This window comes from Notamacropus eugenii, chromosome 5 (genome assembly GCF_028372415.1).
Source record: "Notamacropus eugenii isolate mMacEug1 chromosome 5, mMacEug1.pri_v2, whole genome shotgun sequence".
Lineage (NCBI taxonomy): Eukaryota > Metazoa > Chordata > Mammalia > Diprotodontia > Macropodidae > Notamacropus > Notamacropus eugenii.
This window is the reverse complement of record NC_092876.1, coordinates 197,612,959-197,625,312: the sequence shown is the minus strand read 5'-3', so window position 1 is coordinate 197,625,312 and position 12,354 is coordinate 197,612,959. Positions and strand designations below refer to the sequence as shown.

The 12,354-nt window shown below is 37.5% G+C and overlaps 1 protein-coding gene across 2 annotated transcripts in view; it reads right to left on the bottom strand.

Annotated features, from left to right (window-relative positions):
• Positions 1–12,354, bottom strand: part of MTUS2 (microtubule associated scaffold protein 2) — a 729,368-nt gene that overhangs the window by 190,201 nt on the left and 526,813 nt on the right. For both annotated transcript variants that reach the window (XM_072611825.1, XM_072611824.1), the window contains one exon: positions 8,081–8,292. In XM_072611825.1, the coding sequence (XP_072467926.1) occupies positions 8,081–8,292 (212 nt within the window). The remainder of the gene's footprint in view (positions 1–8,080; positions 8,293–12,354) is intronic.

Genomic DNA, 12,354 nt, shown 5'->3' with positions numbered 1-12,354 from the left:
AGCTGTTATTTTTTTCTCCTAGCCTTCTCCCACCCCTTCATTCATAACTATTTATATATTTTAAAAAAAAATTTATTGCTATCTTTTGTTTTCAAATCAACAAAATTTCTCCTAGTCTGATTACCTCTCTTTCTGCCTTAGAGTCATCCCATACAGGTAATAATTTAAAAAACTCAGCAAAACTGATCAGTGCCCTGAAAAAAATCTGAAAATATATGCAATGTTCCACACCTACGGAGGTCCCACCTTTTCAAGGGAGTGGAACAGGTACAGCTTCTTATATCTCATTTTTGGGCTCGTGCTTTTGTTTAATCCAGCAACATTTATTTCCTAATGTTTTATAATATGATTGTTCTGTCTCTGTACATTGCAGTAGTCACTGCGTATATTACATGCTTGACTCGGCTTTCTTCTCATGGATTTCTGCTGTCTTTCCAATGTATCCCCTATGCTGTATAAGCTTGTCAATAACAGCCAAATATTGGGTTTAAAACATACTTAGGCAGGCAGGTGGGTGCGACCTGGAGTGACCTGTGACTGTCACAAGTGACTAGCTTGTGACCCTGGGCAAGTCACTTAATCTCTACTGCCTCAATTTCCTATGTTGTAAAATACAGAGAATAACACCGACCTCCCACGACTGTTCTGAGGATCAGATGAGATATTTGTAACATATTTTACAAATCTTAAAGTGCTATATAAATACTGGAAATTATTACATAAATGTTAGCTAGTATAATAACATGTTTTTTATAAGAGATCCTATAAATCACATAATATGAAATAATGAGACATAGTAGATGGAGGGCTAGTCTTGGAGTCCGAAAAAGATGGGATATCAAAACCTGCCTATAATACCCACTAGCTGTGTGACCCTGAGCAAGTCACTTAATCTTTCAATGTCATTAGGTAGCTCTGTAAGACTTAAATTACAGGTCACATCCTGATTTTCATTACTGGAGAGAATTTCCACACCAGGTATTCCCCCACAACAATGAAATCACATATCTAGCCTATTACAGATGCATGTGTGTATGTGTGTATTTGTAATATGTGTAGTCAACAAGCAATTATTACATATTTACTATATTCCAGGCACAGTACTTAGTGCTGGGGGAATAAAGAGACAAAAACATGGTCCCTGCCCTCAAGGAGCTCCCATTTTAAAGAGGGAAATGTGAAAATAACTAGATACGTGCAGAGCTGTGCTGGTAAATGTTTAACAACTGTCTCTTTTAAAAATGTATCCACGACACACTTTATGGTTTAATCTTCATTATTGACATTTCCTTCATTATATTCTTAAGTCTAGAGCTAGTTTTAGTTGTCTCCAGCCTGCCCCTGGACCCTACCTGGGAGACAAACGCAAAAGCACTAGTCTCCGAGAAGACCCAGAAAGGACTCCTCTAGAGGGTGAGACTTGGGCAGTCAGGCAGGAATCCAAAGACTCTGAGGCAGAGTGAAAAGGGAGAGCATTTCAGGCAGAGAATATATATTTTGATTTTTCCATTTCTATTCTTCCTACATTCTATATAATTTCTGTTCTCACACCAAAACTTTTGGTACAAGATAAAGATAGGGCCTAGATGTGAGATTTTTATGATCTCCTCTCAAGTGAAGAAACTCCCTTTTATCAATTCAGGTCAGCCTGTTCTCTGTGATATAATATATAATAGAGAGTTGCCTAGAGCAAAGAAACTTTCCCAGGGGCACACAGTCAATATGTATCAGAGTTGGGATTTGAATTCAGTTCTTTCTGGATTCAAGTCTGACTAGTACTGCCTTTTTTTGGTATATGAAAAATGGGATAATGTTTCTATTAACTACACAAGACATAAACTGAACTCTAGTTGGGGGTCTTGACTTAAAAGTCAACTTTCAGGCTATATATATATAGCCTGAAAGTTGATATATATATATATATATATATATATATATATATATATATATATATATATATATATATATATATATATATATATATATATATATATATATATATGAGAGAGAGAATTTCAAAAATGAAATCTTTAGGCTGAGATTAGGCATCTTCCAGTCTTCCCACACTTCTTTGGGTAGTTGGCAGACATTCACGTATATGAAAAGCTATAGGGAGGGTATCAGGCAGAAGCAGAAATTCCGTGAAGTAATCCCTCTTGTTGGGAGGTATCTCAGTCCAATATTCCTCTCCAGGCTGTTAAGGACAATAGTCAACCTGCTAGCATGGCTCCTTTCATGACTGTTTCATAGTCCACATACCCATCTTTTCTAATATATTCTTCCTTAATTTTCCTACCTTAAATTATAAAATAGGGTCTAGGATTCTGCTGATATGCCAAATATCTGAGCGCAAAGATGAGTCTAGCTCAGATGTGATAGCCACTTGTACTATGGAATATTACTCACTTTTCATGTCATGACTACAGTAAAGACAATGATTTCACAGATATATCAGAACTTATACATCAAAGTGAATGTTGCTTATTCAAAGTAGTCACCCTGAAAGTTATATAGACTTATGCTAAAGAGGTTTCCATTTTTCAGAATCTCTTTGGAAGACCTTTGGAAACTGTTTTTAAAGAGTGACTATATTCTTTGGAAAGTCCTCAGTGCTGAAAAAAAATCATCATCTTTTGAGGGAAGGTTGTGACACCAAAAAGCAGAGTGCTGGACTCAAAGTTAGGAAGAACTAAGTTTTCAAATCCTAGCTCAAAACACTAGATTTGTAGCCCTGGGCAGGTCATTTAACCTTTCAGCCTCAGTTTCCTCATCTGTAAAATGAGTTAAAGAAGGAAATAGCAAACTACTCCAATATCCTTGCCAAGAAAACCCCAAATGAGGTCACAAAGAGTCAAACATGACTGAGACAACAGAACAACAACAAAAATGAGAATAATGATAATATCTTCTATATTACAGGGTTATCGTAAAGATCAAACAAGCCTTAAAGTGCTATATAATGCTAATCAGCAGCACCCCCCCACCATCATCATCACTTCTACCCTCATCATCATAACCATCATTACCATCTCTACTACCCTCCTCATTATCATCAATCATCAGCATTAGACCATCTTCATCCTCTTCTTCCTCCTCCTCCTCCTCCTCCTCATCACCACCATCATCATCATCATATTCACCATCATCATATTCACCATCATCACCACCAGTCTGGTGACTGAGGTATGTGGCCAAGCTAGAATGCAGCAAGGCATAGCGTGGGGGCAGAATAATACAATGGAAAGGGTACTAGATATGGTGTCACTGGATGAAAGATTTGGAGCAGGAAGGAACCTTGGAGGTCATCTAATCCAACATCCTCCTGAGGTCAGGATTCATGTCAGAATTAGCATGAAGACTTGCAAATGGTAAACACACAGTATCTGATAATTGACTTTAACCTATTTACATTAATATATTGATATATTTTACCCTCCTTCAGTCCTATAACGTAGATCAGGGTGGGAAACTATGGCCTTCTAAATCCATAAGTGTGGCTTTCTGACTTCAAAAGAATTTAGGATTAAGGATTTAGAGGATACATGTGGCCTGAAGGCCATAGGTTCTCTCCCTGTGGATTAGATGGAAGAGAGACATTAGTAGGAAAAATGACAGGAAGCCACCTTTCCAAGAAAAATATAAATGCCATTTCCATTATCCAGGCAGATGAATAAGTATTGATTTTATATATATATATATATTTATAGATAGATAGATATAGATATAGATATAGATATATGTAATGATCAAACTAGGAAAAAAAAATCCTAGATGACAATGAATCACCAAGGATTTACCTAGTTAAGAACTCAAGAGGAGATGTTGCTGAGATTATGACAGATCATAAAGGCAAAAGAAAGAAGGAATAGTCTGAAAGGCTAAATGACAAGGCCATTCAGGAGACCTGTCTGGAATGGCTCGTTATGATTTGTGGTGAAAAGAAAACTAAATCCATGTCCATCATCCATCTTGCTAACATGCCATGTTGAGTACAATTCTAGAAGTGGGGAAGCTGGTTGGGAAAACTGATCAATCACCTGCCGGGATGCTTTGTCTCTGATTTAAGAGCTGTGTAATGCTGCAGAGGGATAAAACTCTTGCCCACCGAACCGGCACATGGCATGGAGGAAAACAACATGTTAACTGACCGAATGCACCACACACACCACGCCCTGCATAGCTGAACTCTACAGAGACGTAGAGGAAGGTTGAACAAGTCTGAATTTCAGTTTATCACATGCAAGAGTTCCTTTGGATTAAGTTCTGACTTTGTGAATAGTGTAAGGGAATGAAAAATCCCCGTCTGTATTCAGAGAGAACATAGATATTACTACTGAACCACTGCTGAAAGATTCTATTTTCCTTTGGATCATGAAGCTACTTGTGATATAGGGAGAAAGGAAGGGAATAGGTTTTTATATAGCACTTACTGGGCAGCTGGGTGGCACAGTGGATACAACTTCAGGCCTAGAGTCAGGAAAACCTGAGTTCAAATCCAGCCTCAGACACGTACTAGTTGTGTAACCTGGGTAAGTCACTTAACCCAATATGCCTCAGTTTCCTCAACTGGAAAAGGAGTTTGAGAAGGAAATGGAAAACTACTCTAGAGTCTTTGCCAAGACACTTTGCCAAGACCCCAAAATGGGGTCATGAAGAGTCAGACATGATTGAAGATAACTATACAACAACATAGTACTTACTATGTGCCAGGGACTGTGCTAAGATGATATTTACAAATATTATCTCACTCGATCCTCACAGCAACCCTGTGAAGTAGGTGCTGTTATTATTCCCTTTTTACATTTGAGAAAACTGAAGTAACAGAGGTTAAGTGACTTGCCCAGGGTCACAGAGCTACCAAGGGTATGAGGCTGGAATGGAATTCCATTCTTCCTGATTCAGACCCAGAACTTTTGCATTGTACCACTGAGCTGGATAGAGTCAGTACTCAAAGTCAAGAAGACCTGTCCAATACATGCTGGCTATGTAACCACAGAAAAGTGACTTAACTTTTCAGTGCCCATGCAACTCCCCAAGACTGCAAATTGCATGCCAGGTACTGATTTATATCCTGTTGTTGTTCAGTCATGTCTTTCAGTAATGTTAGATTCTTTGTGACCTCTTTTTGTGGTTTTCTTGGCAAAACTACTGCAGTGGTTTGCCATTTCCTTCTCTAGCTCATTTTTGCAGATGAGGACACTGAGGCAAACAGGGTTAAGTGACTTGCCTCGGATCACACAGCTAGTAAGTGTCTGAAGCTGGATTTGAACTCATGTCTTCCTGACTCCAGGTCTGGCACTCTATCACTGTACCATCTAGATGATGTGCATTAATAGAGGAGAATTTTTCATTTACAATTCTCTTTACCAATTAAATCACAGATCTAGTAAAAAAAAATGTCACATATTAAATTGCCACTATAAATATTTTTTAGAGAGTCTATTCTGCTCAAGAATGTAAAACACACCCACCCACATTTAAAGGAAGAACTATTATCTACCTTCCCTACAGTGAAAGCACTGACATTTTACTAAGGCAAATCATAAACATGTGGCTTCTCTTCTTTCATTTGTTGGTGGTGGTAGTGGTCTAGACCTATGATTTCATGGCTCTAGGAAACTCCCTTCATGCAGATCTTTAACTGGTTTATAACTTACTGTCTTGGACTGCTGTCTTCCGGCACTGGAGGTGATGTACGTCACCCATGGTCATAGATTCATCCACTGCAGGCCTTGAATCCAGGCCTTCCTGACTCCGAGTCTGGCCCCCCCAGTCACTTTATTATCCTGCCTGTTTAATGCATTTCAAATGCATCATTTTCTCTACACAGAAGCTGATATTCAGTCAATTATCAAGTGCTTAGGTTTGTTTACGTCACTTGTGAATAATGGGGGTGTCTTTCCATGACATACACATCAACATCAGTGCTACTGGGCTGAAGAAAGAAAGGAAATTGTTGAATTAATTTACTTATTCATTCAGCAAATATTTATTAAGCAATTATTATGTGTAAGGCACATATCCTCAGAGGATACAGAGAGACAAAAAAGAAATGTTTCCTACCCTAAGTGAGGCTCCATCCTACTGAAACCAGTGAGCATTGTTATTGTTTCTGATTAGAGACTTCAGAAAGGAAGAAGGCTGACACTATTTCATTTAGTTACGTCTTTCAGTCATGTCCAACTCTGCATGGCCTCATTTGGGGTTTTCTTGGCAATTTTGCCATTTTTTTCTCCAGCTCATTTTTTACAGGTGAGGATACTGAGGCCAACAGGGTTAAGTGTGTGTATATGTACATGTGTGTATGTGTATTTATATGTATATATATATATGTGTATGTATAGGGTCACATAGCTAGTAAGTGTCTGAGGCCAGATTTGAACTGATAAAACTGAGTTTTAGAGTATAGGTATTAGCTATTTATGCTAATTTTGCCATCCATTGCACATATCAGGGAGCTTGCTCTCTTTCTATAAAGAATTTACATAAGAAAAAACCTAAAGTTATAGCTATTGGACTTTTTTTTGGAGTGAGGGAGGGAGGGCGTGGAACGGAAGGGAGGGAGTAGGCAGTTGAGGAGGTGGGAGTGTTATAAAAGGTTATGCAAAGATTTTTAACCAATCAATGCTAAAGTTAGAATCAAGAAGGCTTGGGTTTAAATCCTGCCTAATGTGTGACCATGGGCAAGTAACCTAAATTCCCCAAGTCTTGATTTCCTAACCTGTACAATGGGGATGCTCAGCATGGCATGCCCACATAAGAAGAGGTTCTGTGCTCTTTGAGCAAAGCAGAATTGAGACAGCACAAAGTAAACGCAGGATGCACAAATTTGGGATATTCATCCCAAATATTCACCTGGACTATCTGTGCCCAACTTGCGGTAGAGCATTCCAACTTTGTATTGGTCTGATCAGCCACAGTCAGACACAATGAAATTTCACTTTACAATGGTGATTTCATTTTGGTCCTGTTTGAAATCAAAGGAAAACAACCAACCATCTACCTCACAGGGTAGTTATGAAGTTCAAATAAGCTCATGTATGCAAAGCATTTTGCAAACCTTAACACACTATATAAATGCCAATTATTATTATCATTATTAGTGAAACAAACAATCTAAGTGATCAATATCTAACATTACAGGCCTATTTAAAATGCTCCACATTTGCTTTTTTAAATTAGTCATGAAGTTGGCTTGCTCCATTTCTTATTGGGAGACACTTCACATGGAATTGTTGGTTGGTTGGTTGCTGTCCTTCCTTCTTGAAAAGGACCAAAAGGACATCACTATGTTAGAGTCAGGTTCTAGTGTGTGTGACTGTGGCTGATCAGACCAATATGAGCTTAGAATGTTCTTCCACAGGTTGGGCACAGATATTTTATGTGAACATTTGGGGTGGATTCTCTAAATTTGTGCATCTCATGTTTCTTTTCAGCTTCTTCAATTCTGCTTTGCTCATAGACCACAGTGCCTTCTTTCATGTGGGTATGCCATGGTGGGTGGTCCTTTGCCAGCATCTCCCATATCACACAATCAGTTCCAAAGTGGCATTATCACAAACTCCATAAATGACAGACTAGATACCATAAAGTACATACAGAAAAGTCAAGATGGTATATAAACTACCCGAAAATAACTCACCATGGTTAAGTTGGTAGCTATCCAAGTGTCACATGGTTGACACCATAGCTAAAGACAGATGAACTTGACTGGGTAATAGGGATGCTGAGAACAAACAATTCTATTTTATCCCAACATTGTGATACCAGGTTCTGTCTTTTAAACTTTCCCACATACTATAATTGGACACCATTGGCCACCTTTGTATTCTCTGTTATATTTGATAGAGAATCTTCTTCACCTATTAGCTTTTCCCTAATAGAATGAATAACCTGGCTCCCAAGAAGTTGTCATTAAAAAAACAAACAAAATGAAATTATATATAAAACTGTATATACATATATATATATACATATATGCATAAAATAAAAAAATAAACAAAATAAAATTAAAAAACCCAAAATAAAACATCCCAAGTCCCTCTAAGAATATGTTCCAATTCTGGACTACAGGACTTACCTTCCCAAAGAAATATTGAGTAGACACAGCAAAAACTTCAAAGCCTCGAATGGCCCTTTTCAGTTCTCCCTGAACATAGCTGAGCTGCTTGGATTGTTCTTCACACTTTTCTTTCAGTCGCTGAACCAACTGTCTTTCTGCTTCCCGGGCCTGTAGATCTGGTTTGGTGGCAAAACCATTTCTTGGAATGGCAGCCCTTTGTTTTGGGTATCCTGTATGTAGAAAACACAAAAAATAAGGCTTAGCAAATGCAAGGCATCTGGGGGAATAGTGCCAAGAGCACTTGGCTTGGAGTCATGACATATTCGAGTTCAAATCCTGCCTCAGATATTTCCTAATTCTTAAGAGCTCAACTTTTTAACAAACTTTCTCAGTCTCAGTTTCCTCACATGTAAAATAGGGATGATAATACCACCTACCTCAGTGTTTTTGTGAAAATGAAATGCAATGATATATGGGAAGCTTTTGTCAACGCTGAAAAAAATCTACGTAAATGCTTTGATGATGATGATGATACATTTTGTAGCACCATGCTGGGCACATAGTAGCACTTTAGAAAGGCTAGGTGAATTCAGTTTTGAAGGGTAGCATTTGACAATAGTGCCTGGAACAGAAACAGTGTCTGAAATTTCAATCAGAGACCTCCAATGCAAAGTTTTATTTTATTTATTTCCCTGTAGAGAATAAAATTTTATTTTAAAGTTTTGAGAGTTTTCATTTTATTTCTTTTTTTTATAATTAATTTAATTTTAGTTTTCAACATTCACTTCCATAAGATTTTGAGTTTCATATTTTCTCCCTCTTCCTAAAATGGAATGTAATCTGATATAGGCTATACTTATACATTCATATGAAGCATATTTTCACATTAGTAATGATGTAAAGAAGAATTAGAATTGGAGGAAGCACGAGAAAGAAGAAACAAACAAGAAAAGGAGAGAAAATTGTCTGCTTCCACCTGCATTCAGGCTCCAAAGTTCTTTCTCTGGATGTAGATAGCAGCATTTTCTATCAGGAGTCTTTAGGAGTTGTCACAGATCCTTGCATTGCTGAGAAGAGCTGAGTCTATCAAAGTCAGTCACTGCACAATGTGGCTGTTAGTGTATACAATGTTTTCTTGGTTCTGCTCCCCTCACTCAGCATCAGTTCATATAAGTCTTTTCAGGTTTTTCTGAAGTCTGCCTGTTCATTTCTTATAGCACAATAGTATTCCATTACATTCATATATCACAAATTTGTTCAGCCATTCCCCAATTGATGGGCATCTTCCCAATTTCCAATTCTTTGCCACCACAAAAGGAGCTGCTCTAAATATTTTTGTACATGTGGACCCTTTTTCCATTTATATGATCTCTTTGGGATACCTAGAAGTGGTATTGTTGGGTCAAACGGTATGCACAATTTTATAGCCCTTCAGGCATAGTGCCAAATTGCTGTCTAGAATGGTTGGATCAGTTTACAACTCCACAAACAATGCATTAGTGTCTCAATTTCCCACATTTTCTCCAACATTTATAATTTCCCTGTTTTGTCATGATAATCAATCTGATAGGTGCAATGTGGTACCTCAGAAATGTTTTAATTTGCATTTCTCTAATCAATAGTGATTTAGAACATTTTTTTCATATAACTATAGATAATAGCTTCAATTTCTTCCTCCCAGAAAACTGCCTGATCATATCCTTTGACCATTTATCAATTGGAGAATGATTTGTATTCTTATAAATTCAACTCAGTTCTTTATATATTTTAGAAATGAAGCCTTTATCAGAGACATTGGCTGCAAAAATTGTTTCCCAGTTTTCTGCTTCCCTTCAAATATTGGTTGCATTGACTTTGTTTGTGAACAAACTTTTCAATTTAATGTAATCAAAATCATCCACTTTGCATTTCATAGTGTCCTTTATTTCTTGTTTGGTCAAATTGTGAAATGTTTGCTTCTCCATAGATTTGGCAGGTAAACTATTCCTTACTCTCTTAGTTTGCTTATAGTATCAGTCATTTTATCTAAATAATTTACCTATCTTGACTTTATCTTGGGCAAAGTAACAAACAAACAAACAAGAAAATCCTCTTGTCCTGAAGATCCACCACCTTCAGAGTGTAGAAAGTATCCAAGATTCTTACTACATATAGATATTCCAGATGAAGGTTTCAGATCAGTCATTTCAATGCAGGTGAATTCACTTTCCCCAAACTCCCAGAATCACAGAATTTCAAAGGTACAAAGCAAATGGAAGACCATCTGGTCTACTTGATCTGATAAGATCTTCTTCTACAACATCTCTGATAAGAGGTCACCTAGCCAATGATGGAGAACCTCCCACCTACTCTCATTCTGATGTAGCCCAAAAAGCTCACTCCTTCTCCCTTTTGTCCCCAAATCTCTATTCTCTGAAAATATGACCAATAGAAGAGGGATAACTGAACCCAGATCTGAACTGGAATTGTGTATCAACCATCTTTATAGAATAGTGTTAGAATGCCCTTCTCTTTTCTACTTATATAACTCCTACTTCTTTAAGCTCCAGCACCTATTCCACCTCTTCTAAGAAGATTTTCCTGACTTCCACAAATTGCTGGACTCACAGGAATTTCTATCTCACCCTCCCATGAATTCCCTGAGTACTGATTGTACCACTTATTTTCCACTTGGCATATACTGCAATGTACTGTATCTTTTTATGGCCATACCTGTCCTCTTGCCCAGTTTCTTGCAGGGTATCCTGCATCATAGCTTGTATTTAGTAGCTGTTTGCTATTGAAAATGATTAGAATGAATGAAGCCTTAAATTTAACACACATTTTAAAGATTAATATTGTTCTGTACCTAAGTAGATTAGACACCAGAGGAAACAACATGGACACCAACAGTATAATAATCAACTATATTGTGGCAAATATCTGCCCCCTCCTCTTTCTTTTCCTGTGCTCTTTTTTATACAATGTGTACCTGTATGTATGTGTTTCTTCAGGATATAAGACAAAGATAGGTGGGGGGAGGGCAGTAAGTGCATGACTGAGTAAGTAGAGGAAACATCCCCACCATGTCTTTACTAGGGAATGCATTCCACTGATGAGAATACCCAAGTGGCATCATACCTTAAAGAAAACAATGACTGAATTGATCCAAGCACACTTCTGCTTGTTGATTTAATGATCACTATACGCTCATTTTAATTAAATGTTTCCTCTTCTTCTTTAAAAGAAAAACAAAAGTCCACCAGAGATTTCTTTCTTGAGTAAGAGCCAATAGGCTGCAATGGTTCCTCAAACCTTGCATGCCTCAGATTATTACAATACCAGGAAAGCAGAGTCAGGAATTCCTGCTGTCTGTACAGCAGCGAGGAAGGTCAGGTTCTAGAGAAGTCACTCATGTCGAATACAAACCAATTTCAATGTTATGATTACATTTCATTTCTTCTAGAGATGATGATCAGAAATAAAAGTAAACATTGTATTGTCTGCACTGAGCTCCAAGGCATGAGACTAGGTTATTGCTTCATTGGGGTTACTCCAAGAGGGCATCAATGTACTGGTTGCCTAAGGAAATATTTTTGCTTTGATGATTGTTATGTGCTTTTAAAAGTACTTGAGTGTTTTAATTAATGTAATTAATTTGTACCAGCTACCTAAGGTCCTAATAATGAAGAACACATCTCTTGAAATATGAAGAAAATATAATTTTGTGGTTGTTATTTCAGTCATGTCCAACTCTTCAAGACCCCATTTGGGGTTTTCTTGGCAGAGATCCTAGAGTGATTTGTCATTCCCTTCTCCAGCTCATTTTACAGATGAGGAAACTGAAGCAAACAGGGTTAAGTGACTTAGCCAGGGTCACACAGTTAGTGATTATCTAAGGCTGGATTTAAACTCATGAAAATGAGTCTTCCTAATTCCAAGCTGGTGCTCTCTCCATTGAGCCCAAAAAGAAAATATAAAGGAAATAATAAAAACTGATTTAAGCTCAGTGCATTTAAGCTAAATGCCATCCCTGGCAAATATTGTCATCTCTGGGTTTTAGTACGTTAAAAAGCACAAACATGGGGTATTTTTTATTCATTGAATTTACTATTTTTTAGTGGAAGGAAGAACAAGAAATAGCCAATTTCCCTTTTTAAAAATAGGTCTGCACATTATACAGTGGGAATGGAAGACCCAAAAGAATTTTGGATAAACTGTTTCCTTGGCTACCTAGGTGTTTACATTGACGATGGGATCATCGTGTTCTTCAGACTGGGAAAACCATGTTCAGCCCTTTACTTTGACACCCA